We start from the raw sequence: 24,439 nt of genomic DNA, 5'->3' as shown, positions 1-24,439 counted from the left end.
CTTATAGCTCACCACTGTGTATAACCCTTCCAGAAGTTTATGTCTCAACCATATCACCAATCTTTCTCCTGTTTGCTAGTGTCTACAGTCTACAAATTCTCAATCTGTCTTCATAATCAGTATTCCACAATTCTCATATAATTTTACATTCTCCTTTCCACTCTCTGCAATATATCATAATCACAACTGAAACCAGGAGAACAGACCTGTGCACGATAGTCCAAGTGAGGTCTTATCAAGGCCTTGAAAAGAGGCAAAGTGACATCTTTATATGTGAACATTCGTTTCAGCATTGCAATTATCTTTTGAGTTGTATTTGCAATCTTTGCTACATGGCCCCTGAACTTCAACTTTCTATCTACTAACACTGCAAGATCCCTAGCCTCATCAGTTTCTTCTAGCATAATTCCAACAATATAATACGACACTGGATATCTAATCAAGCTGAAGTGAATGACTTTACATTTACTGACATTGAACTGATATCCATTTCCCCATACCCACCATTCCAGCGTATTCAAATTCTTCTGCAAATACTGCATATCAGCAGCATTCCTAATTACCCTACCTATCTTTGCATCATCAGCAAATAGCTGTATGTCACTTGTCAAATCCTTCCCAATATCATTAATGTACAGATTGAATAACAGTGGATCAAGCACTGATCCTTGTGGTACACCACTGGTTACCTTAAATCTTGCAGACTCATTCCCCGTATACAAACCTTTTGATTTCTTTCAGCCAGCAATTCTCTTATCCATGCTAATATTCTATAACCCAAACCCATATTCTCCAATTTATGCAACAGTATTGCATGCTGTATTCCGTCAAAAGCCTTACCAAGGAGAATGGTGTATCCATTCCCCTTGTCTAGTTCAATGGTAACATTGTTATAGAATGTGAGCAAGTTGCTAAAAGATTATGACCTTCCCTTAGTAAAACCATGTTGCTCATTATAGAGATTCGCTGTCAACCCATTTCTGAATGCAAGCCCTAAGCAATTTCTTCAAAATCTTCACCACCACCTCTCCTGAGATACTAATTGGTCAATAGTTTGATACATCAGTCTTTGCACCACCAACCTTGTGCAATGGAATTACCATACCGGCTTTCCATTCCTGCAGAATCTTCCCCATTCTGAGACTCATATTAAACAGCCTGGTCACGGGAATAGCCAGTTCACCTGAGCACTCTTTTAGACACGTGCTGATATCCCATCAGTCCCTATTGTTGAATTCTTATTCAGTTTGTGCAACAAATCCTTTGATAGCTTTTAACAAAATGGACACACATTAGTTGAACAACCTCTTCTGCATCTGTAACCCTCATGCCATCTGCATTTTCGAGGGTGGTCTGAAAAGTTCTCAGCCTAACGAATTTATAATTTCAAAATTATATTTTATTTTTCAACATTATTTCCCTTAAGACTAATACATTTATTCCAGCAATGCTCCAGTGCCATTATCCCCTCCCTGTAGTGGTTTTCAGTAAGATCTGCAAAATACTCCTCTACAATTGCAATCACCTCTTGATTTGAAGAAAAACGCTGCCCAGCGAGGGAGTGTTTTAGTTTTGGGAGGAGATGGAAGTAAGAGGGAGCCAAATCTGGGGAATAGGGTAGATGTTCCAAATCCCTTAATTTTCCAATTGCAAAAATGCACCTGCAAAATCATCTTTCATCAGGTGCATTATCCTGATGAAAGATGATTTTTTCTTCTACAAACTGGATTTTTGCAAAAGAAATTTTTTCGTCTAGTCTGCTTAAAAGATCGGAATAATATTCCTCGGGTATTGTTTTACCCTTTTCAAGATAATTAATAAACAAAATGCCTTTAGCATCGTAAAACACCGATGCCATGACCTTTCCTGCTGATGGAACGACTTTGTCTTCTTTGGCGCTGAACAACCGGCTTTTGTTCACTGTTTTTACTGCTGTTTGGATTCTGGTGTGTAATGGTGAATCTAAGTCTCATCCAAAGTAATAAATCGATGCAGAAAATCAGTTTTATTCTTGTTAAAACGCTCTGAGCACCTGTTCAAAGATTTTCATGTGAGTGCATTTTTGATCTGCTGTGAGCAAACGCAGCACCCATCTTGCAAAGCTTTTTCATTTGTAATTCTTCATGCAAAATATATCCTACATGTTCTTTTGAAATGCCTATAGTCTTCTCAGCAATTTCACGCACTTTGACTCACCGGAATAATCAATGATTTCTGGTGTTGTTACACTTTTTTGGACGTCCTTCACATGGATCATCTTCAAGGTTGGTAGGGCCACATTTAAACTCGGCACCCCATTTCTTAATTGCCAAAAACAAAGAAGAAGAGTTCCCATAAATTTTTATGAGCTTCGAATGAATTTCTTTTGGCGTTAAACCTTCTTTTACAAAGAATTATATAATCGCACAATACTCAATTTTATCCATTTCAAGGGATACAGACAACACTTTTGGTTCAGACAACTGTATAAAACAAACGACTTGATAGAATGACTTGCAATTTCATATGGATACTTATGACAGATGTACCAACAGATGTACCAAAAAAAAAAAAAAAAAAATCTTGCCGATAGTGTTGCCATCTATGGTTGAGGCCGAGAACTTTTCAGACCATCCTCGTAGAAAAGTTATTCTTTCTTTTACTTGGAGCATATCGATAGAATTCTTGTGGGTTGTCTTTAGCACACAGAGGCAGTTTCTTTCCATACTCATACTTTGCTTTCCATACAACAGTTGTGACTATTCTAGCCTGCTGCTTATAATTTTCAATTTTCATTTTAATTCTTAGTTCTTAATTGTCAATCAATGTGACAATTTGCACAACATTTCAATAGGAATGCTTCTGATCTTGCCAAGCCAATAAAGATGCTGTTACACAGTTTCTTTGGATTACAGCCTACAACCATGAGCTTTTGTATGATCAACTGTGATGGCTTATTACAGTTTTTCAGTATTCATAAACTGTGATCATCAATATAGCATACAAAAATGGTCTATGTGGACTACAATTTCTTTGTCAAAGCATTCAAAGAGTTATCCAAAATGTTAAAAAAAAACATATCAATGTAATAAGAAAAAAAGCATGATTCCACATCAGGTTTGGTCATCTTTCATTAAAAACCTAATGAACACAGATCTCAGATGCTCATTCTATGTTTATGTTTTCTATTAATTTGCTTGTTGTTAACTCAATCATGTTTTTGTTTTTTTTCAATAAAATTTGACAACAATCAGACTATATGTGGAATTTATACCAATCTTAAAAAGTTAAAACATGTTCCCCATTCTAACAGATAAGCTTAGGTGTTGATGGTTATTCATGACTTATTTTTCACGGTATTAACACCACCACACACTTTTTTCACAAAGATGTTTTATTAACGCTTATATTTCGCTGATTTTCAACTCAGCATCATCAGAGCACAACACACTTGTACATGCAACAGTGAGTGAGTGAAACAATATAATTGCAAAAGACAAAAGATCTAAAGTCCTATTTTTTGGAGCCCTCTAACAGGAAAACAAAAAAAAACCTATGCAGAAGTTTTTATTAGGATAACCATCTCCTAAATTTTTGGCAAATTAATGCAACCATATTTGTTAAGGTTAGGAGAATTCTTCAAAGCCATTGCTGACTCAAAAAATAACCTTTCAGATCTATAACGACTCCTAAATAGCACATTCGTTTTCCTCCATCTAATCCTGTGTGAAGGAGTGTCCAAAGTAAGGTCTGCCAGTCCCAACTTGCCATAGTAATAATAGCGAATGTATCTTTCATGTTCTTCCAGGCAGATGTTCACTGATCGTCCTGTTTGCCCATAATAGGCCAAGTCACGGTCACAAGGAACTTCATACACTCCTGGGTATGCTAAATGGTGAGGTTTATCCTTAGGCGAGTGGATCAGAGTTGCCAGCTTGACATGAGGTTTGAAAGTGGTGCGAAGGCCATGTTTCAACAAAACTTTGGCTATCTTTTCCGATGTACCTCTAATAAGGGGAATAGAAATGGTCATGATGTATTCTTGTGTATTAGGAGAGGGCAGAGTAATGGGCCTACATTCTTAGCCAACGGCTACAATCCCTACAATATCTATTTTGTAGGGATTGTAGCCGTTGGCTAAGAACGCATGGTGCAAATATTGGAGTTCTGTGGTCAGAACTGTATCGTTAGAACAAATGGCTCTGTGTGTAAGTGTTTTTAAAATGCCGTACTGTTGGACTGGATGATGATGTGATTGTTTATGTAGGTATCTTCCTGTGTGTGTAGGCTTTCTGTAAATAGAAAAAGATAGTGATCCATCTGAAAGGCAGGTATTTAATGTGTCAAGAATTGGTAAACAGTTATTTGATTCTTTTTCTACTGTGAAGTAGATTTTGGGGTGTTGGCTGTTTAGTAAGTGACAAACACATCCAAAGTGTCTTGTCCATGGGACCAGATGGCAAACACATCATCTACATAGCGTAACCACACTTGTGGCTTGTATGTAGCTGTGGTAAGTACTTTGTTTTCAAAGTGTTCCATGTAAAAATTTGCTAACGGGGGAGAGAGGGGGGGGGAACCCATACAGTACCATTAATCTTTATTCTTGTTGAGAGGCTTATACGCTGGTTAAACATGATAACTAATATTTAAGGAATTGACAGCGTATACTAGAAATATAGATTAAATAAACTTTAATTTATACTTTCCGATATTTCGGCGAACGTCACGTTGCCATCTTCTTGGGAACTTACTACTAAGACACGTGCACACAAGTACTAATAACAGCAAATGAGACTAAAGCTAGGAAGCTAGCATTTTCCTAAAGTCCTGATGGTGCCCCCTGGCGGACTATATTGGTAGTTCTTGGCCTTTGGGCTGAAGTTCTTCTGATAAACGTTTCCCAAATTTCGGGCAGTCTCATGTATCCAAATTTGTTGAGGTTTGGCATGTTCCTAAGGGCCGAGGCTGATTCCATGAATAGTCTTTCATACTTGAACTTGTTGCGGTGTATTACTGTGGCTTTCTTCCATCTTATTCTGTGGCGAGTATCCAGAGCGTGGTCTGCAAGCCCAGAGTGGCTTTACTGGTGAAATCGGATGTAATCCTTGTGTTCTGAGATTCTGATATTTGCTGTCCTGCCTGTTTGGCCAAAGTAGGACAGTTTACAGCTGCAAGGGACCTGGTATACACCAGGTAGGTCTAGGGGAAGTGGTTGGTCTTTGGTGGAGCGGATAAGGGATGCCAGTTTTTTATGTGGTCTGTAACAAGTGGTCAAGTCATGTTTTTTTTAAGATTTTATTGATTTTTTCTGAGGTGCCTCGGATGTAGGGAATGGTGATGGATTTAGAGTAATCTTTATTGTGAAGGGGAGGGGGTGGTGGGTTGTGGATAACTGGGTTAAGCATTTTTTGGATTTTTTGGAGGGGGTAGCCGTTGGCTGAGAAAGTGTCACGGATGTGATTTAGTTCAGTGGTTAGGGCTTGATCATTAGAACAGATTATTTTTGCCCTGTTGAATAATGTTTTAATAACTCCATATTGTTGTGAGGGGGAGAGTGGGATTGTTGGTGAATGTATCTGCCTGTATGGGTGGGTTTTCTATAAACTGAGAAAACCAAGGTTCCATCAGGTTGGCGGGTGACTAGTGTGTCTAGGAAGGGGAGGTTATTGTTTTCCTCTTTTTCCAGGGTGAATTTGGTTCTAGGGTGTTGGTTGTTTAAGTGTGTTAGGAAGGAGAGGAGTGAATCCGGGCCATGTGGCCAAATAGCGAAGACATCATCAACGTAGCGAAGCCACATGGTAGGTTTTTGTGGGGCTGAGTTTAAGGCTTTCTCTTCAAACGTTTCCATGAAGAAGTTGGCCAAGGGTGGGGAAAGTGGTGAACCCATGGCTGTCCCCTCTATCTTTTTGTAGAATTTTTCCTGCCAAACGAAATAGCCTGAGTTCATTGTAAACTGAAATAGGGCTGAGATATCGGGAGGAAATTTAGCTTGGATTAGCTCTAAGGTTTCTTTGAGGGGGACATTCGTGAATAGGGAGGAGACATCAAAACTGACCATTATGTCATTATGTTGGAGTGTAAGGTTTTCTATACTGGCTTTGAAGTGGGCTAAATTTTTTGTGTGATGGTGTATTGCCAGTATAGTGGGAGAGCGCTTTGGCTAAATGCTTGGCTAGTTTGTAAGTGGGGGAATCAATGCCATCCACTATGGGACGTAATGGCACATTTTCTTTGTGTATTTTTGGGAGCCCATATATACGGGGGGGGGGGTCTAGAGTTATAGGGTTTAATCTGTTGGTAATCTCCACAGGCCAAGAAGTGACCTTCTTAAGGAGCCTATGGAGTTTTCTAATTTGTGAGTTGGTGGGATTGTAATCAATGGGGAGGTAAGTGGAACGAACTAATAATAAAGCCTTGAGCTTACCTGTGTAGTCTTTAAGATTGAGTACCACAGTGGCGTTCCCCTTATCTGCTTTGGTGATCACTATTTTTTTTTGTTTCTCTTCAATTCTTGTAGTGCCTTGTATTCACTAATGGATATGTTGGATTTTGGAGGTTTTGCTTTATTGAAAACACAGGCTATTGAGAATAAATCCAATCTAATCGTTGGCGATGTGGTTTGGAAGTTGGCGAATCCCGCGTTCAATTTGGATCATTAATTCCTCGGCCGGTAATTTCTTAGGAGCAATGGCGAAGTTGTGACCATGTGACAGGGCGTGGAGTGCTTCTGGCTTTAAGGTAGCTGACGAAAGGTTAACAACAGTGTTGGTTTGTAGTTTAGGTTTGGACGCCGAGTTCTTTATTAATTTATCAAACTTGTTGATATGTCGGCTCCGTACTCGTTCAAATTCTTTTTTAGCTGCCGTACACGAGACGTCATGTAGGATCGACCAAAGCTCGTGATTCAGCGTAAGTGAAAGCTCATTTTCTAGCGTTGAAATAGCTCTGTTTATGTCGGCTAGGGAACCACGTGTAGCGGTAATTTGCTCCCGAAGTAATGCCTGGCTAGCGCAGTTGTAAATGAAGCGGTGTTTAAATTTCACACAGTTCAGGATGACATGATTATCCCGGCAGAGTTTTAGGAAGCGTTTTAGCCGTCTGGCATTCCTAAAATGCTGCCTGGATACAGGCAGATACATTCACCAACAATCCCACCCCCCCCCCTCACAACAATATGGAGTTATTAAAACATTATTCAACAGGACAAAAATAATCTGTTCTAATGATCAAGCCCTAACCACTGAACTAAATCACATCCGTGACACTTTCTCAGCCAACGGCTACCCCCTCCAAATAATCCAAAAAATACTTAACCCAGTTATCCACAACCCACCACCCCCTCCCCTTCACAATAAAGATTACTCTAAATCCATCACCATTCCCTACATCCGAGGCACCTCAGAAAAAATCAATAAAATCTTAAAAAAACATGACTTGACCACTTGTTATTACAGACCACATAGAAAACTGGCATCCCTTATCTGCTCCACCAAAGACCAACCATTTCCCCTAGACCTACCTGGTGTATACCAGGTCCCTTGCAGCTGTAAACTGTCCTACTTTGGCCAAACAGGCAGGACAGCAAATATCAGAATCTCAGAACACAAGGATTACATCCGATTTCACCAGTAAAGCCACTCTGGGCTTGCAGACCACGCTCTGGATACTCGCCACAGAATAAGATGGAAGAAAGCCACAGTAATACACCGCAACAAGTTCAAGTATGAAAGACTATTCATGGAATCAGCCTCGGCCCTTAGGAACATGCCAAACCTCAACAAATTTGGATACATGAGACTGCCCGAAATTTGGGAAACGTTTATCAGAAGAACTTCAGCCCAAAGGCCAAGAACTACCAATATAGTCCGCCAGGGGCACCATCAGGACTTTAGGAAAACGCTAGCTTCCTAGCTTTAGTCTCATTTGCTGTTATTAGTACTTGTGTGCACGTGTCTTAGTAGTAAGTTCCCAAGAAGATGGCAACGTGACGTTCGCCGAAATATCGGAAAGTATAAATTAAAGTTTATTTAATCTATATTTCTAGTATACGCTGTCAATTCCTTAAATATTAGTTATCAAGTACCATTAATCTCTTTGTAGAATTTTCCTCCCCATGTAAAGTAACCTGCATGCATGGTAAATTTAAATAATTCAAAAATATCAGGGGGAAATTTAGACTTGATTAAATCAAGAGTGCATGTTCCCCATCACAGAAGCCTCAGGAGCAAGTGACCATTAATCTCCTTGAACCTTTTGAATCAGTCAAATATAGTGCTCGTCCTAAAAAAAAAAAATTGTGTTTTGCAATGCAGATCCTTTGGACTGCTTTGTTTGTCTGAAATTGAAGACATGAAGCAAAATTAGATAAAATAAAGTAGCATTAGTGGCAAAAGGCAAATTAGACAATTCTGGCTAAACATATATAATTCATATATCATTTTATATGCATAAACAAGTCATAATTAATTTGGTATACAAAAATATAATTATTTATTATGACTCACAATAATAAATAAAAACACAATAATGATAAAAACTCTTGGGTAATCGTAAAGTACAGAGTTCCTGGTAAGACTGATTCCATAGCACTCAGTCATTTGGCAATAACAAAAAATGTAAGAAAAAGGAAAAAGTTGTTGCAATTTATGTATTTTCTTTCTCATGTGTCGGAATTTTTTTCAACCAGGAATGATTTTTTTTCGGATTTTTTTTTCATCTGTCGTTATGGTACTATTCTTTGGAAGTATTAAAAGTAAAAGGTTACAGCAATATTACAATTTATAACATTATATGCCATTGCCATGGGTGTAAACTAGAATTGACTGTTTTATTACTGATGTGTTCAGAGGTTCACTTCTGGTAAAAAAAAAATTCAAACATTTGAGATAGAGAATACATGATTTGCAAAAACTTTCCCTTTGATTATGGTTAAGTTTCTACAGAACTGAATTTATGGAACACCCTATATAAAAAGGTTTTGTTATATTCTGCTTTTCATTTAATAACAATTCACTAATTAGAAATTATTACCTCATGTGATATTTTGTAAAATGTATTAACATATGCACATCCACCTAAAAGTCCTTCATAGAAAACTATTGCCAACATTATCCAAATACTAGGTAGAAACATAAAGTATACTTCAAAGATGAGAAATACCATGTTGATAAACTGAAAACAAAATAAATAAAACAAGACACATTCATGAGTATAACAAAATCAACAATATCAAGTATAAAACATAAAGGTAATTTTTAGCATAACTATATGGAATAAATATAAAAGGGACACTGGTTTTGTTCCATCATCCCCAGTGTGTTTTAAAAAACATCTTTCATTCAATAGAAATCAGCTCAAACATATGTTTTTGACAGAAATCAGAAAAAATAACATTATGTCCAGCAGAAATCATCTCTCTCTCATTAGACAGTGAGATGAATCTCATTGTCTGATGAATTACTCTCTAATTAGAGACCTTCACTCATCTGTCAAGACTGAACCACCATAAACAGCAAACAAATGTATGGCTACCACTCTAAGAACCACCTCTGGTTTTGCACCATATGCTTTAGTATCCATTTTCTCTTAACCTGTTGCATGTGTAAAGCAACTCTATGGAGAACATTTTGATATACTTACTCATTTGTTGCACAAAAGAAAAACTGCTCGAATTTGATGCCATCTGAAGTCACAGTCATAAACCTACAAATAGTGCAGGCTCATTTTGCTACATGTGTGGAGAAGTAGCATTAAAATATGAGAAATGATAATTCATTTCTTTGATCAAAAAGTGAAAGTTGCACTTATCATTTCCAGATATGAATTCTCAAGGAATGTTCAGATACTATAGCAATACTATAAACTTTCATTATTATGTTTCTAACAATTTTTATCCAAATTTTATCTCTTATCTGTCAGGTCTCTAATACAATCAGACTTTACATTTCAGTGATTATTAACACTAACATAATTCCAGATATAACTATACACATTAATTATATAAAGAAAAATAACTCAGTTCATACTGAACACATATTTCTGTGATCAGTATCTCATCACATCATCAGAATGTATGCACAAATAGAACAGTTACATGGAATTGGAATGGAATGATAGATGTTACAGAGTGCATTCTTCAAAGAGAGAAACCACTCTCCATCCAGTTCACATAATACTATTTCGAACACATGGGAAACTGTAAACATGGACATTAATAGAACAATGAATAAACTTAGTCAATGGACAAAGGAGCATATGGCTTAATAAAGAGATGAAAAAAGCAATTACAGTTTAAAAGGAAAAATTTAGTACACTGAAAAAGAAAATTAAAAAATAAATTATACAATTTGCACATGTGGAGTTGCTTAATGGTCAAAGCCAAATAACTGGGAAGAGACTCCACATCACCTTTAAGGAATGTTGAGAAGCAATTGGGACTTCTGACACAATGTCCAACCCTCATGTTCATATTGTGCTCCATGTTAGTAGGCATCCATTCGTTCAGTACTGAACGAATGAGGATGGACTGGAAATTTGGGATTCAGCCAACTAAATTATACTCATTATTGGCTTAAACCACAAATACACATGATGGTGCAACATGATGAGATTTTATTTGGGTCGTAGTACGATTAAACAAGACCCCCCCACCCAAAAAAAAAAACTGTTCTCATCAGGGAACCTGGGCTCTATTTCTTGGCTAGGATGGCGTCTTCATAGTTCCATCAGTAGTTGATTTTAAGTAATGCAGTATTTTCCATAAACCAGTGTCATAAACAGATAAGCTTCTGATATGATATCCAATGAAAACACCTCTTCCAATATCTATAAGTTCTTTTTGGGTGCCATTAACAGTATACAGGCATAAGTGACTCAGTAGGTTTTTTGTTAGCCATATATGTGTGTGTGTGTGTGTGTGTGTGTGTGTGTGTGTGTGTGTGTGTGTGTGTGTGTGTGTGTGTGTGTGTGTGTGTGTGTGTGTGTGTGTGTGCATGCGCGCTTCTTTATTTATACCTGAAGAAATCCTGTGCAATTGGGATGAAATGTCGCGTCACTAAGTAAATAAATGTTATCAACTTATTCTGGTGTTCTGCCTTAAAAACTTTAAATATGTGTGTGTAATTCTCACCCATCAAAGTCTGTGAACCTACAGCTGAGGGTTGGTAAGCTAAGGAAGTTTTTGACTGTTTTTATCACTTTTTTATATATATATTTTGTATTTTTATTTATTTTATTACATGAACAGTGTATTACATAGAAGTACAGGTCATATAATTAACAATTAAAATAATACCATAAAATAATAATAAAATTGAATTTCATATTGAAAAGAAGAACATGTAAGAAAGTATTAAAGCGAATAAAAGTTGAGCAGCTCTCAGATGTAAACTGTAGAGTAAAATACACAAACATTATTCAAGAAAAAATGAAAGAGTTTGAGAACAGGAACCAAACCTTGAAGATTCAGTAGCAAGCCCTGAAGAAAACATTGATTGATTCAGCCAGACAAACATATGGTGAGGTTGTCTGTAAGGATAGCAAAATCAGAAATCCATGGTGGACACAGGTAGTTAAAGAGGCAGTGAAAGAAAAGAAAAAGCATATTAAAAGTTCCTCTCAAATAAGTCAGCTTGTATTCTTACAAAATACAGAGAAAAATTTAAGAAAGCTAAACACTGTGAAAAACTAGATAAACAAAAGTCATGGGAAGACTTTGGTAAGAACATAGAAAATAAATATAAAGAAGGTGGCAAGATATTCTGGAGGTTGTTGAAGAAGTTCATTAATGGAGGAAAGAGTGCTGTAAAAGGAATCAGAGATGATAAAGGTGACATGAAAACTGGAGAAAAAGATATTCTTGAAGTATGGAGTAATTATTTTGAAAACTAGCTAAATAAAACAAGCAGTGACAGCACAGTGGTAAAAAACAAAGAAAAGGCATGCAGTCAGGAATATATATCCATACTTGAAGTAGAAAAAGCCATCAAAACCTGAAATGTGGAACGACAGCTGGAGTGGATGATATTCGACCAGAAATGCTCAAGTATGGAGGTATAAAAGTCTTATAGTGGCTGCATGGCATAGTTCAGAAGGCCTGGACAGAGATATGAATTCCAGATGATTGGAGTAGAACTCGCATAGTACCCATATATAAAAAGAGAAGGAGGATTGTGGAAGGGAAGCTTGGTGAAGAAAAAACTGGATTCAGGCCAAATAGAGGCTGTCAGGATCAGATTTTCACTTTACAACAAACAGTTGGGATATCATGGGAATATAACAAAGATCTGTATTTAAGCTTTGTGGATCTGGAAAATGCATATGACAAGGTGTGCCAAGAGAGAAGCTATTCAAAATATTGCAGTTGATGGTGTCAATGGGACATTATATCAAGCAATACTTAGTCTTTATTTGAGTTGTAAGTCACCAGTTAGAATTGAAGGAAGTACAGGCAGATGGTTTAATGTTAAATCTGGTGTCAGACAAGGATGTACATTATCCCCTCTGTTATTCATTATCTATATGGATCAATTTATGAAGGAAAATTGAAGTAAAACTGATACCAAAATTGGAGATGTTAATCCTCTTTGCTTTATGTGGAGCAGATGATGTTATACTTCTAAATAAATCCACTACAAGTCTGCAAGATTCCCAGACTAAACTGATAACTGTTGTAATAGATAAGGTATGAAGGTCAGCAAAACAGGACAAAGACAATGAAAATAGGCAGAAACATTGAAAATATGAACTGCATCGTGAATGGAGAACATATAGAACAAGTGAAACATTTCAGCGTTTCATTTACTTAGGCACAATTTTTAGTGAAGATGGTAAATTAAATAAATAGGGGTGCTTAAGGGTCAAAGCTGTATAAGTGAGAGGAGACCTCCTTTAAAGGAATGTGGCGAACCAACCAGGGTTTCTGATCTAATGTCCAATCCTCACCTTCTCGTGGTGAACCTGTTGGGTATCTACCTGAATACTGAACACACGAAGATGGGCTGGCAATTTGGGATTTAGCTAACCAACTTGTATTCTTATTGGCCTAAACCAATATACAAAATGATGGTACAACATTACAAAATTTCATGCTGGCTGGGACGTCGCCGGTTAAACAAAGCCCGCATTGTTTACACCAGGGAACCAGGGCGAACAGCGAAAAGTCAGCTACTGGAACAAATCTGAAAGCACACCCAAACTCAACATCACCAGAGTTAAAGATCAGTACTATCAACATAAGAACCTTGAATGCTAAAGAAATGGAACTAGCTGAGGAATTAGATAAGTACCAGATCAACATAATAAGGGTGACTGAAACAAAAAAGACAAAAACTGGTGAGATCTTTCTGAACAATAAATACAAAATGTTATATTCAGACAATGACAATCAAGGAAAAGAAGGAGTAGTTATAGTATTCAACACTAAATATGAGGCTAATGTTCTTGAATGGCAGGCGGTCTCAAGTAGAGTGATGTGGGCAAATATCAGAATGGGGAACTGGACAATGAGACTTATTTGTGCCTATGGTCCCACAGAAGTTCCCACTAAAGCAGAAGTGGAGAATTTTTTGATGCTTTAGAAAAAGCAACTGACACAATGAAAAAGGAAAAGTTGGTCCTTGATGGGGATCTAAATAGCAGAGTAGGAAGTGATTGTCAGACATACAAAAACATTTTGGGAAAATTTGGAGAAAAGAACAAAGCTAATGATAATGCCGATTACCTGTTGAATTTCTGCTCAGGACATAGACTAGTTATTACTAACACCATGTTCCAACACAAAAATATGCACAAGTTCATATGGAGAGAAGAGGCAAGGAATAAGAAAAGTCTCATTGCCTATGTTATTGTTGATAGTGATGTTTTCTCCCTGGTGCAGGACACCAGAGTGTACAGAGGATTTGAAATTGGAAGTGATCACTATTTAGTCTTGAGCAGGATAATTGAATTTCATATTAAAAAGAAGAACATGTAAGAAAATTTTAACGCGAATAAAAGTTGAGCAGCTCTCAGATGTGAACTGCAGGCTAAAATACACAAACGTGATTGAACAAAACATGAAAGATTTTGAGAACAAGAACCAAACCTTGGAGATTTAGTGGCAAACCTTGAAGAAAACTCTGATTGATTCAGCCAGAGATGCATGTGGTGAGGTTGTCTACAAGGATAGAAAATTCAGAACTGCATGGTGGACACAGGAAGTTAAAGAGGCAGTGAAGGAAAGAAGAAAGCATATTAAAAGTTCCTGGCAAAAAAGTCAGCTTGCGCTCTTAGAGAATGCAGAGACAAATGTAAGAAAACTAAGCACTGTCTAAAACTAGCTAAACAAAAGTCATGGGAGGACTTTGACAAGAACATAGAAAATAAATATCAAGAAGGTGACAAAATATTCTGGAAGAAATTTAGAAATGGAGGAAAGAGTGTTGTAAAAAAAAAAGAAGTTAGAGATGATAAAGGGGACATGAAAACTGGAGAAAAAGATATCCTTGAAGTATGGAGTAAATACTTCGAAAAATTGCTAAATGAAACAAGCAGTGATAGCACAGTGGTAAAAAACACTCAACAGGCATACAGTCAGGAATACATATCCATACTTGAAATAGAAAAAGCCATCAAAGGCTTGAAATGTGGAAAGGCAGTAGGAGTAGATGATATTCGAACAGAAACGCTTAAGTATGGTGGTATAAAAGTCTTACAGTGGCTGCACTGCATAGCACAGAAGGCCTGGACAGAAGGAGGAATTCCTGATGATTGGAGTAGAGCTCTAATAGTACCCATATATAAAATGCGAAATAAAACTGAATGTGAGAATTACAGAGATATTTCCCTACTGAGTGTTCCGGGCAAGATTTATGCCAGTAGACTTGACAAACGGTTGAGAAGAATTGTGGAAGAAAAGCTTGGTGAAGAACAAGCTGGATTCAGGTCAAATAGAGGCTGTCAGGATCAGATCTTCACTTTATGACAAATAGTTGAGAAAGCATGGGAATATAACAAAGATCTGTATTTAAGTTATGTCGATCTGAAAAAGGCATATGACAAGGTGCCAAGAGATAAGCTATTCAATACACTACAGTTATATGATGTCAATGGGGCATTATAAGCAATATTTAGTCTTTGAGTTGCAAGTCAGCAGTTAGAATTGAAGTACAAGGAAGATGGTTTAATGATAAATCTGGTGTGAGACAAGGATAAGTACATTATAAGTACATTAAGTACATTATCCCCTCTGTTATTCATTATCTATATGGATCACATTATGAAGGAAAGTGGTATGAAACATGATATCAGAATTGGAAATGTTAATGTCAGCTCTTTGCATTATGCAGACGATGTTATACTTCTAAATAAATCCGCTACAAGTTTGCAAGAGTCCCTGACTAAATTGAATAACTGTTGTCATAGATATGGTATGAAGGTCAGCAATAAAAAGATGAAGACAATGAAAATAGGTAGAATTGTGAAAAATGTCAACTGTGTTTTGAAGGGAAAACCTGTGGAACAAGTAAAACATTTCAGCTACTTAGGCACGATCTTTAGTGAAGATGGTAAATTAAATATGGGAATAGACAACAGAATCAACAAATCTGGTATGGTAGGAAGTCAAATGAATAAATTCATGTGGAATAAGAGAGAAATTAGTCAGAACACTAAATTAGCTATATACAAAACAGTGTTCAAACCAGTTTTAACTTATGGATCTGAGAGCTGGGTCAGAAGTAAAACACTTGACCAAAGACTAGAGACCGCAGATATGAGTCCTGAGAAAGATTAGAGGCATGAACAGATGGCAACAATGACAATATCATATTAAAAATAAGGATATTAGGAAAGAACTTGACATTGTCAACATCCAGGAATGCGTTAGCAGAGCTAATCTCAGGTGGTTTGGTCACTTAAACAGAATGGGCGAAGAAAGATTAGCAAAACAAGTGTTCTCTGCCAGGTTGGCAGGAAAACGACCCAGAGGAAGACCAATATATATAGGTGGACTGATACAGTAAAACAGTTCTTTAGAAGATAGAAATATAAGATCTGATAATGTTGGAGTCTTGACAGGTAACAGGTTGATCTGGAGGAAAATCGTAGATAGGAAGTTAGTGATGATGTAAGTTTTTCATTTAGTACTATCATATCCTGTACATCCCTTGAAGGTACATGTCAGGAATTTGATGATGATGATGATGAATGATTTTAAAAATCCTACAGGCAAGTTAAAATCTGAAATACACTTCCTAGAATATAAAGCTTCCTGAAAAAATACATTAAACTTAAATAAATACAAACTGTCCAAAACTTTCAAAACCATTTTATTGTGATTAAGCAAAAGATTGCCAAAAAGATCGAAAGGACCAGCAACAAAGAAAATATAAGATTTACTCCAATATCACAGTATTCCTCACATGACGCCTTGAATACATAAACATAACAAAATTAAGTTTTTTGAAAAAATAAAATGAAATTACTAATAAAATTTAGAATTTGAATATCTAAATTTCTGTGCAGTTTATTTCCAGTAGTTAAGAGTCATTATCTGAAATACTTGGAGTTTATTTTAAATAACTATTTCAGAAGTTATTCAAGTGACTTATTTTAATTCCACTTAATTCTATCTAGCATTCGAACAAACAATTAGTTTTATAAAGAATAAATAAATATATCCTAGAGTTTCTTTCTTTTAAGGTTACACGGTGATCAGCATTCATATTTATGAATTTAGGGACACAAAACACATGTGTTGAAAAGATTATTTTACTAATTATTAATAAAAATAAAATAACTTGACGTTTCGACCCCTGTATTGAGGTCATCATCAGAAGGATACATGTGTATAAGAACCAAGCTATATGCTGTTGCACTCTATACAGGTAAATTACATCTACGTTGTTAACTAATCTTTTTTCTTAGCCTGCCCTCTAGTGATAATAAAAAAAAATTACCAATAAAAACTATAATAAACTCTGCTAAAGTCCTCACGTACTAGGATTCTTCTGGAATTATACAGTTCATATTGTTATATTACAATTATTTTCTGGATATGTACAGTACAGGCTGCTATTGAATGTTCAGGGAAAAAAAAAAAAAAAAAAAAACTTCAAGTCTTCTTGTATTGAGATTTTTCTTTGTGGTTGCTATGAAGGTTGCAGATGGGTCTCCACATTCTTCGAATGGTTAGACCATCATTTTTATTCAGATTCGGATCATGTTTGAGCATTTCACATGCTTCCTTGAATTTCCGCTCGAAGCAGGTTTTGGTGCAGTGTAGGGACTCAGTACCTTTCCAATCAATTCTGCGGTATAATTAAGAGGGAGATGTTAAATTCCGTTTTATTTTATAGCCGGGTACGAAACTAGGGTCGAAATCCATCGACATCCATAGAGTTTCAATGCCAAAAAAAACTATCGATGGAACCAAGTGTAAATGATCACTTGGATAGTACAACACCAGGACAACTCCCTGCAAAGGTGGAGCAAGCACCCTCACTAACTTTAATATTCTTTCATAATGTAAAACCCAGCTCCTAAGAGATGTATATATATATTGTTTTACATTATGAGAAGAGGTCACTACCCAGACCAGTTTCAACCTTTTTTGAGGTCTCATCATTAACATCATTAATTAACAAATTCGCTGGTAAAATAGGCTTATTATCTTTATTCAGCTTATTATCTTTGTAATTCTGTGGTATGTTTGGAGTGCATGATCAGAAAGGCCAGTTTTTCCAAAATGGTGGTATTTTATGCGTCATTTGTGTTCATCCTTCCTGATTGGGATGGTTCGCCCTGTTTCCCCTATGTATAGTATGTTACATGTGCAATGTATTTTGTAAACCCCTGGGTGGGCTAGGTGTGGCAGAGGATCCTTGGAAGAAATGAGTAGGTGTCTTAATTTTGTCAGTGGTTTAAAGGTGGTTTTGATGTTGTATTTGTGTAGTGTTCTGTCTATTTTTTCTGAAATGCCTCTAACATATGATATATGTTATATATAGCATTCTTGAAATCTTTTTTGTTATTAGTGGTATCTTTGTAGAGGATCCTGCGAATGGTTCTTATACTGTATCCATTTTTTATAAAGGTATGTTTGATGGTCTCATATTCATGGTTAAGAGCTTGTTCATTTGAACAAATAGTTTGAGCTCTGTGTTTAAGGGTGCTTATGACACCTAGTTTTTGTGTTGGGTAGTGATAAGAAGTTTTGTGTATGTACTGGCCTGTGTGTGTAGGTTTGCAGTAAACTGAGAAGGAGAGACAGCCTGAAGGAAGACGTGTGACCAGTGTGTCTAGGAACGGAAGAGAGTTGTTTTTTTCTATTTCAATGGTGAATTGGATGCGTTTGTGTTGTTTGTTCAGGTGGCTAAGGAATGTATTTAGTGCTTCACGGCCGTGGGTCCAAATGGTGAAAATATCGTCGACATATCTGAGCCAAATTTTGGGCTTTAGGCACAGCGACTCTAGAGCTCGTTGCTCAAAAGTTTTCCATATAAAAGTTCGCTATTGGGGGGGGGGGGGGTTAGCCCATGGCTGTACCCTCTTTTTGAAGGTAAAAATTGTTTTGCCACACGAAATATCCAGAGCAGAGTACGTGGGCAAAGAGGGCCATCATGAGGTGGTGTGGAAATATGTTCTGTAAGAGTAAGATAGTATCATTCCAAGACAAGAATGTGGAGGATCCATCTGCAACCTTCATAGCAACCACAAAGAAAAATCTCAATACAAGAAGACTTGGTGAAGTGTTTTTTTTTTTTTTTCCTGAACATTTAATAGCAACCTGTACTGTACAAATCCAGAAGATAATCGTAATATAACAATATGAACTGTATAATTCCAGAAGAATCCTAGTACGTGAGGACTTTATCAGCAGAGTTTTTTGTAGTTTTTATTTTTTTATTTTTGTTTTTTTATCACTAGAAGGCAGGCTAAGAAAAAAGATTAGTTAACAACGTAGATGTAATTTACCTGTATAGAGTGCAACAGCATGTAGCTTGGTTCTTATACACATGTATCCTTCTGATGATGACCTCATTACAGGGGTCGAAACGTCAAGTTATTATTTTATTTTTATTATTAATCAGCAAAATAATCTTTTCAACATTATTTGTTGAAAAGATTATTTATTTCATATTTATTTATATGAATGTAACATGTTTACATTCTGTATCAGTAAGGTCCTGTGGCTATTCTGAAAATATGCTTTTGTTTAATAAAGAAATATTCTTTCAAATTCCAAGCACATGTGCCGCATGCATATATACACAGACATATTGAAGTTTAAACAAAACCACACATTACAATGTATAAAAATGTCAACAGTATACAAAAACAATTGTCTTTTTAACTTTCAAAAATAACAACAAAATATTTCCCCAGAATTAAAAAAAAAAAAAAAGTTTTGCAATGTGCCTGAAATCTCTCTCTCATACATTATAGTAACTATGGATTTTTTCAAATTAAATAATAAATAAATGAAATAAAATAAAATAATAAAATCAATTTGGTCAAACAGCAAATTTTTTTTTTAATCCAGCACATTTAATAAGTTCTGATTTTCTCTTCAACTGCTCTTAACAAAAGATCTAGATGAAAGATAATATTATTCTAGCTTCTGCTCCTTATCTCTCCACTTTTGGCAAACAATTCCCACAAGATACCAAAATGAATTTTCCTAACTTGACAGTTGGAAATTGAAAACTCTCTTCTTTTGCTTTGTTTATATATAAAATATATCCAGACATATCTTGAATACCCTATACACAAGCACAGTTTGTTGGTATACATAAATTGTTAAACTGATATTATTTCTAAAGACCCTCTATAGCTCAGTCAATATAGATAAAGTCCTTTGTTTGGAAAGATCAATCAAAACTGATTGAGGATGTGAAGAACCTTTATGAAGACTTTTCAACTGAAGGTGAGTCAGCTAATTTCATACAGAAGTGGCCAAATTTCTTCTTCTTCTGGAAATTCATTTCATTCAAAGACATACTGGCCAGAAGAGTGCATATAATTTACAGTTATAGCACATATCCGGTTAGGATTAACCATCCTATCACATAAACAGTATAAAATTTCTAAAAAGCGAAGTTTCTTCGCTTTGATAGACAAGTAAAAGTGATAGACTACTAAAGGGGAGATGAGATGTTATTTCAATTAAAATGTATAACTTCATGTGGTGCTCTTATATTTCAATATCTTATGGCAACTTCTTTTTCTTCCAATCAAGAATTTTAGGTCAAGTGGCCATTAAGTCTCATGCCATCACTTTCCTGGTTATCAATTCTTCTTTTTCCATTTATTTTATATTGGTACAGTATTTTTGGCAGTTTGGTCTCTAATCTTTGGTCAAGTGTTTTATTTCTAGCTCAGCTGTCAGATCCATAAGTCAAACTTATGGTTTGAACACTGTCTTGTATACAATAATTTAGTGTTTTTAACTAATTTCTCTCTTATTCCATATACATTTATTCAGTTGACTTCTTACCATACCAGATTTGTTGATTCTGAATCTATTTTCATATTGAATTTACCATCCTTACTAAAAATTGTGCCTAAGTAGCTGAAATGTTTCACTTGTTCTATAGATTCTCAATTCATGATGCAGCTGATATTTTCAATGTCTGTCTTGTTATTGCTGATTTTCATACCAAATTTATTACAACAGCTATTCAATTTAGTCAGGGAATCTTGCAGACTTCTAGCGGATTTATTTAGAGAAGTATAACATCATCCACATAAATCAAAGAGCTGAGATTAACATCTCCAATTTGATATCAGATTTAATACCACTTTTCTTGATAATGTGATCCATATAGATAATGAATAACAGAGAGGATAATGTACATCCTTGTCTGACACCAGATTTAACATTAAACCATCTTCCTGTACTTCCTACAATTCGCACTGCTGACTTACAACTCAAATAAAGACTAAGTATGGTTTGATATAATGCCCCATTGACACCATATAACTCTAATGTTTTGAACAGCTTTTCTCTTGGCACCTTGTCATATGGCTTTTGCAGGTCTACAAAACTTAAATACAAATCCTTGTTATTGTTATTATTATTATTAGCATCTGACATCCATGAAGTCAGAGACTCATCATGGGAGGTACACACTATTGCACACAATACCCCTTAAACTGTGCTTAAAAACTGATCCAATGTGTCTATATTCGCAACAAACTCAGGTGTGCATTCCACTCATCACCCACTTTCCATGCAAAGAACCTGCTCCTTGCTCCTCTGCTCACCATTCTTATACAGTTTCCATGGATGGAAACTCTAATTCTACTCCCCTCTCCAATTCTATGAAAAATCTCTAATATGTCAAGCTGATAATAATCCCTGACTAGTTTATATATCTTCAATCATATCCCCCCCCCGCTTCCTCCTATTCACGAAGATTTTCTTATTTCCATGAATTCTCAACTATTTGTTGTAGAGTGAAAATCTGATCCTGATAGCCTCTACTTGGCCTTAATCCAGCTTGTTCTTAACCAAACTTCCCTTCCACAATCCTTCTCAACCGTTTCTCAAGTATACTTGCATAAATATTACCAGGAACACTCAGTAGGGAAATACCTCTGTAATTCTCACATTGAATTGAGAACTATATGAGAGCTCTACTCCAATCATCTGGAATTCATCTCTCTGTCCAGGCCTTCTGAACTATGCACTGTAGCAACTACAAAACTTTTATACCTCCATACTTGAGCATTTCTGGTTGAATACCATCGACTCAAGCCACCTTTCCATATTTCAGGCTTTTGATGGCTTTTTCTGCTTCAAATATTGATATATATATATATACAGTTATCCCTCGATTTACGTCCAGGTTCCATTCCATCCGGCAGGACGTAAGTCAAATTAGATGTAAGTTGATACATTAAATCAACATAATAAGTATGCTGTCATTTTAATTTTTAAATCTTATTATAAAACTGTACCGTGTGTTACTGCCACTATTCCAATGTGCTTTGCTTCTTCTTCTTCTATTCATCATACATTTGTTCATAGCAAGCAAATGCATCATGTACTTTCGTTTCTACTAATAAGTAGCATTCACATTGGGGTCCATGTCTTCAACCATTTTGAGAACATCGCTAACTGCAGAGAACATTTCTGCAAGACCCTTCACTGTGAATTGTTTAACTACCTCTTCTTGTTTTCTTTTCCCTCTTCCTTTTCTTGTTTTTCCTCTTCTGCAACAGTTTTCCTCCAGTTCGACCAATTCTTCGTTGGTCAACTCTTCAGGGGAACTTTCTATGAGTTGAATTATGTCGTCATCATTCACTTGAAGATTCTGATTGTTTGCTAGGCCCACTTTTACAAACTTCCAAAATCATGCACAAACCTTTTTGTGTCTTTTTCCATATGTCACTCATACATTGAGAGGTTCACTTTGTCCCAAGCCACAGCAATATTTTTAATAACATGATAAATATTGAATGTTTTCCAGAATTGCATGAGAATCTGGTCATTTTCTTCAGTGGCAGAAATGGTTTGTGAAAAAGTTGTCCGTAGATAATAAGCCAGCCTTAAACACTGCAAGAACTCCCTGATCCATCGGTTCGATCAATGAAGTAGTGTTTGAAGAGTGAAACATGACCTTCAACTTGGTGAAGATCACCGCTATAAGACTTCCAAGAAGGATGACCTGGAGCGAAATCTAGAATTAATAAAATTTTAAATTCTACATTTTCTTTCACACAATAGCTTTTTATTTCACTCACATAACAGTTGATTAAGATATCATCAAACAATTTTTGAGTCATCCATAACTTCTTATTGCTCCGATAACGAACTGGGAGTATGCTTCCTAATGTTTTTGAAGATTCGTGGATTCTCACTGTGCCATATCACAAATGGTTTCAGTTTATATCCAGTCACATTACCCGTAACAGAATCATAATATGGGCATTAAGAGCTTTGAAACTAGGTATAGATTTTATCTTTTTTGTGGATGAATGTCCACTCAGGCATTTTTTTCCGAAACAAGGACATCTCATCCATATTAAATAATTGCTGTGGCAAATAATTCTCCTTTGTAATAATTTTATCCAATTTTTCCGCAAACTCCTTGGCAGCCTTCTTAGCACTTGCAGATTCCCATACATTTTCAAATTATGCAGCGCATAACTCTGCTTGAATCTCATGAACCAACCAGAAGAAGTGTTGAATTCATAGTCATAATCAGGTTCTGCTTTCTCCTTCAACATGTTGAAGAGACTTAGTGCCTTAGCGATAATAGTCACAGTGCTAAGGGGTATGAGCTTTTGGTTCAGGTCCTCTATATATAGCCAAAAATGTTATTTATTCCCTATGGGATCATGGACGTATCTTCGAAAGGACGTAACTCGAACAGACGTAAGTCGAGGGATGACTGCATATTCCTGATTGCATGTTTTTTTTTTTTTTTTTTTTTTTTTTTTTTTTTTTTTTTAACTACTGTACTGTCACTGCTTGTTTCATTTAGAAATTTTTCGAAGTAATTACTCCATACATCAAGGATATATTTTCTCCAGTTTTCATGTCAACATTATCATCTCTAATTCCTTTTACAGCACTCTTTCCTCCATTTCTGAACTTTTACAACAGCCTCCAGAATATTTTGCCACCTTCCTGATATTTATTTTCTAGGTTCTTACCAAAGTCTTCCCATGACTTTTTGTTTAGCTAGTTTTACACAGTGTTTAGCTTACTTACATTTGTCTGCATTCTCTAAGAGCACAAGCTGAGTTATTCACCAGGAACTTTTGATATGCTTTCTTCTTTTCCTTCACTGCCTCTTTAACTTTCTTTGTCCACCATGGAGTTCTGATTTTTCTATCCTTGCAGACAACCTCACTACATGCCTTTGTGTTTTCTTCAAGCAAAGTTTTCTTCAGGAGAGTTGCCACTGAATCTCCAAGGTTTGGTTCCTGTTCTCAAACTCTTTCATTTTTTCTTGAATAATGTTTGTGTATTTTAATCTACACTTCACATCTGAGAGCTGCTCAACTTGTATTAGTCTTAAAATTTTCTAAGCAGGATTAGATTTCTCTCCTTGGCATCAAAACTCCCTTGGAATAAACACATTACAACTAATGCCTCCTCAGCACCCCAAAATTCTTCTTTTGCTCAAGGCATTACTTTACTTCTGAACAGCTATTGATCCTGTACAAATCACAAATTCACCATCCATCAAGTACTACTAACATATCTGGACAGTGCCCTCAAAAGCTCCCTAAAAATTCTTGGCATAATACAGAAGAGAGCAATTTAGATGATAAGTAACTCATTTCTTACAAACCCAATCCAATTACTCTCATAGATATTCAGTACATGCATCTTCTATTAGTATTTCCAAGGTAAATGTTCATCACAACTGATATCGATAATCCCCCCCCCTCTCTCTACCAAATCCATCAAAATATGTGCAGCTGCCACCCAACACTGCTTTACAGTCCAACTCCATACTCA

At 36.1% G+C, this 24,439-nt stretch overlaps 1 protein-coding gene across 2 annotated transcripts in view; it reads right to left on the bottom strand.

The window, feature by feature from the left end:
- The window catches only part of Cln3 (CLN3 lysosomal/endosomal transmembrane protein, battenin), a 191,661-nt gene that overhangs the window by 12,180 nt on the left and 155,042 nt on the right, over positions 1-24,439 (bottom strand). For both annotated transcript variants that reach the window (XM_090410118.1, XM_090410119.1), the window contains exon 14: positions 9,013-9,153. In XM_090410118.1, coding sequence (XP_090266244.1) covers positions 9,013-9,153 — 141 coding nt within the window. The remainder of the gene's footprint in view (positions 1-9,012; positions 9,154-24,439) is intronic.

Source organism: Typopeltis vanoorti, chromosome 20 (assembly GCF_054136105.1).
Source record: "Typopeltis vanoorti isolate ZY-2024b chromosome 20, IOZ_Tvanoo_1.0, whole genome shotgun sequence".
In the NCBI taxonomy this organism is placed as follows: domain Eukaryota; kingdom Metazoa; phylum Arthropoda; class Arachnida; order Uropygi; family Thelyphonidae; genus Typopeltis; species Typopeltis vanoorti.
This window is presented reverse-complemented; position numbering and strand designations above follow the sequence as displayed.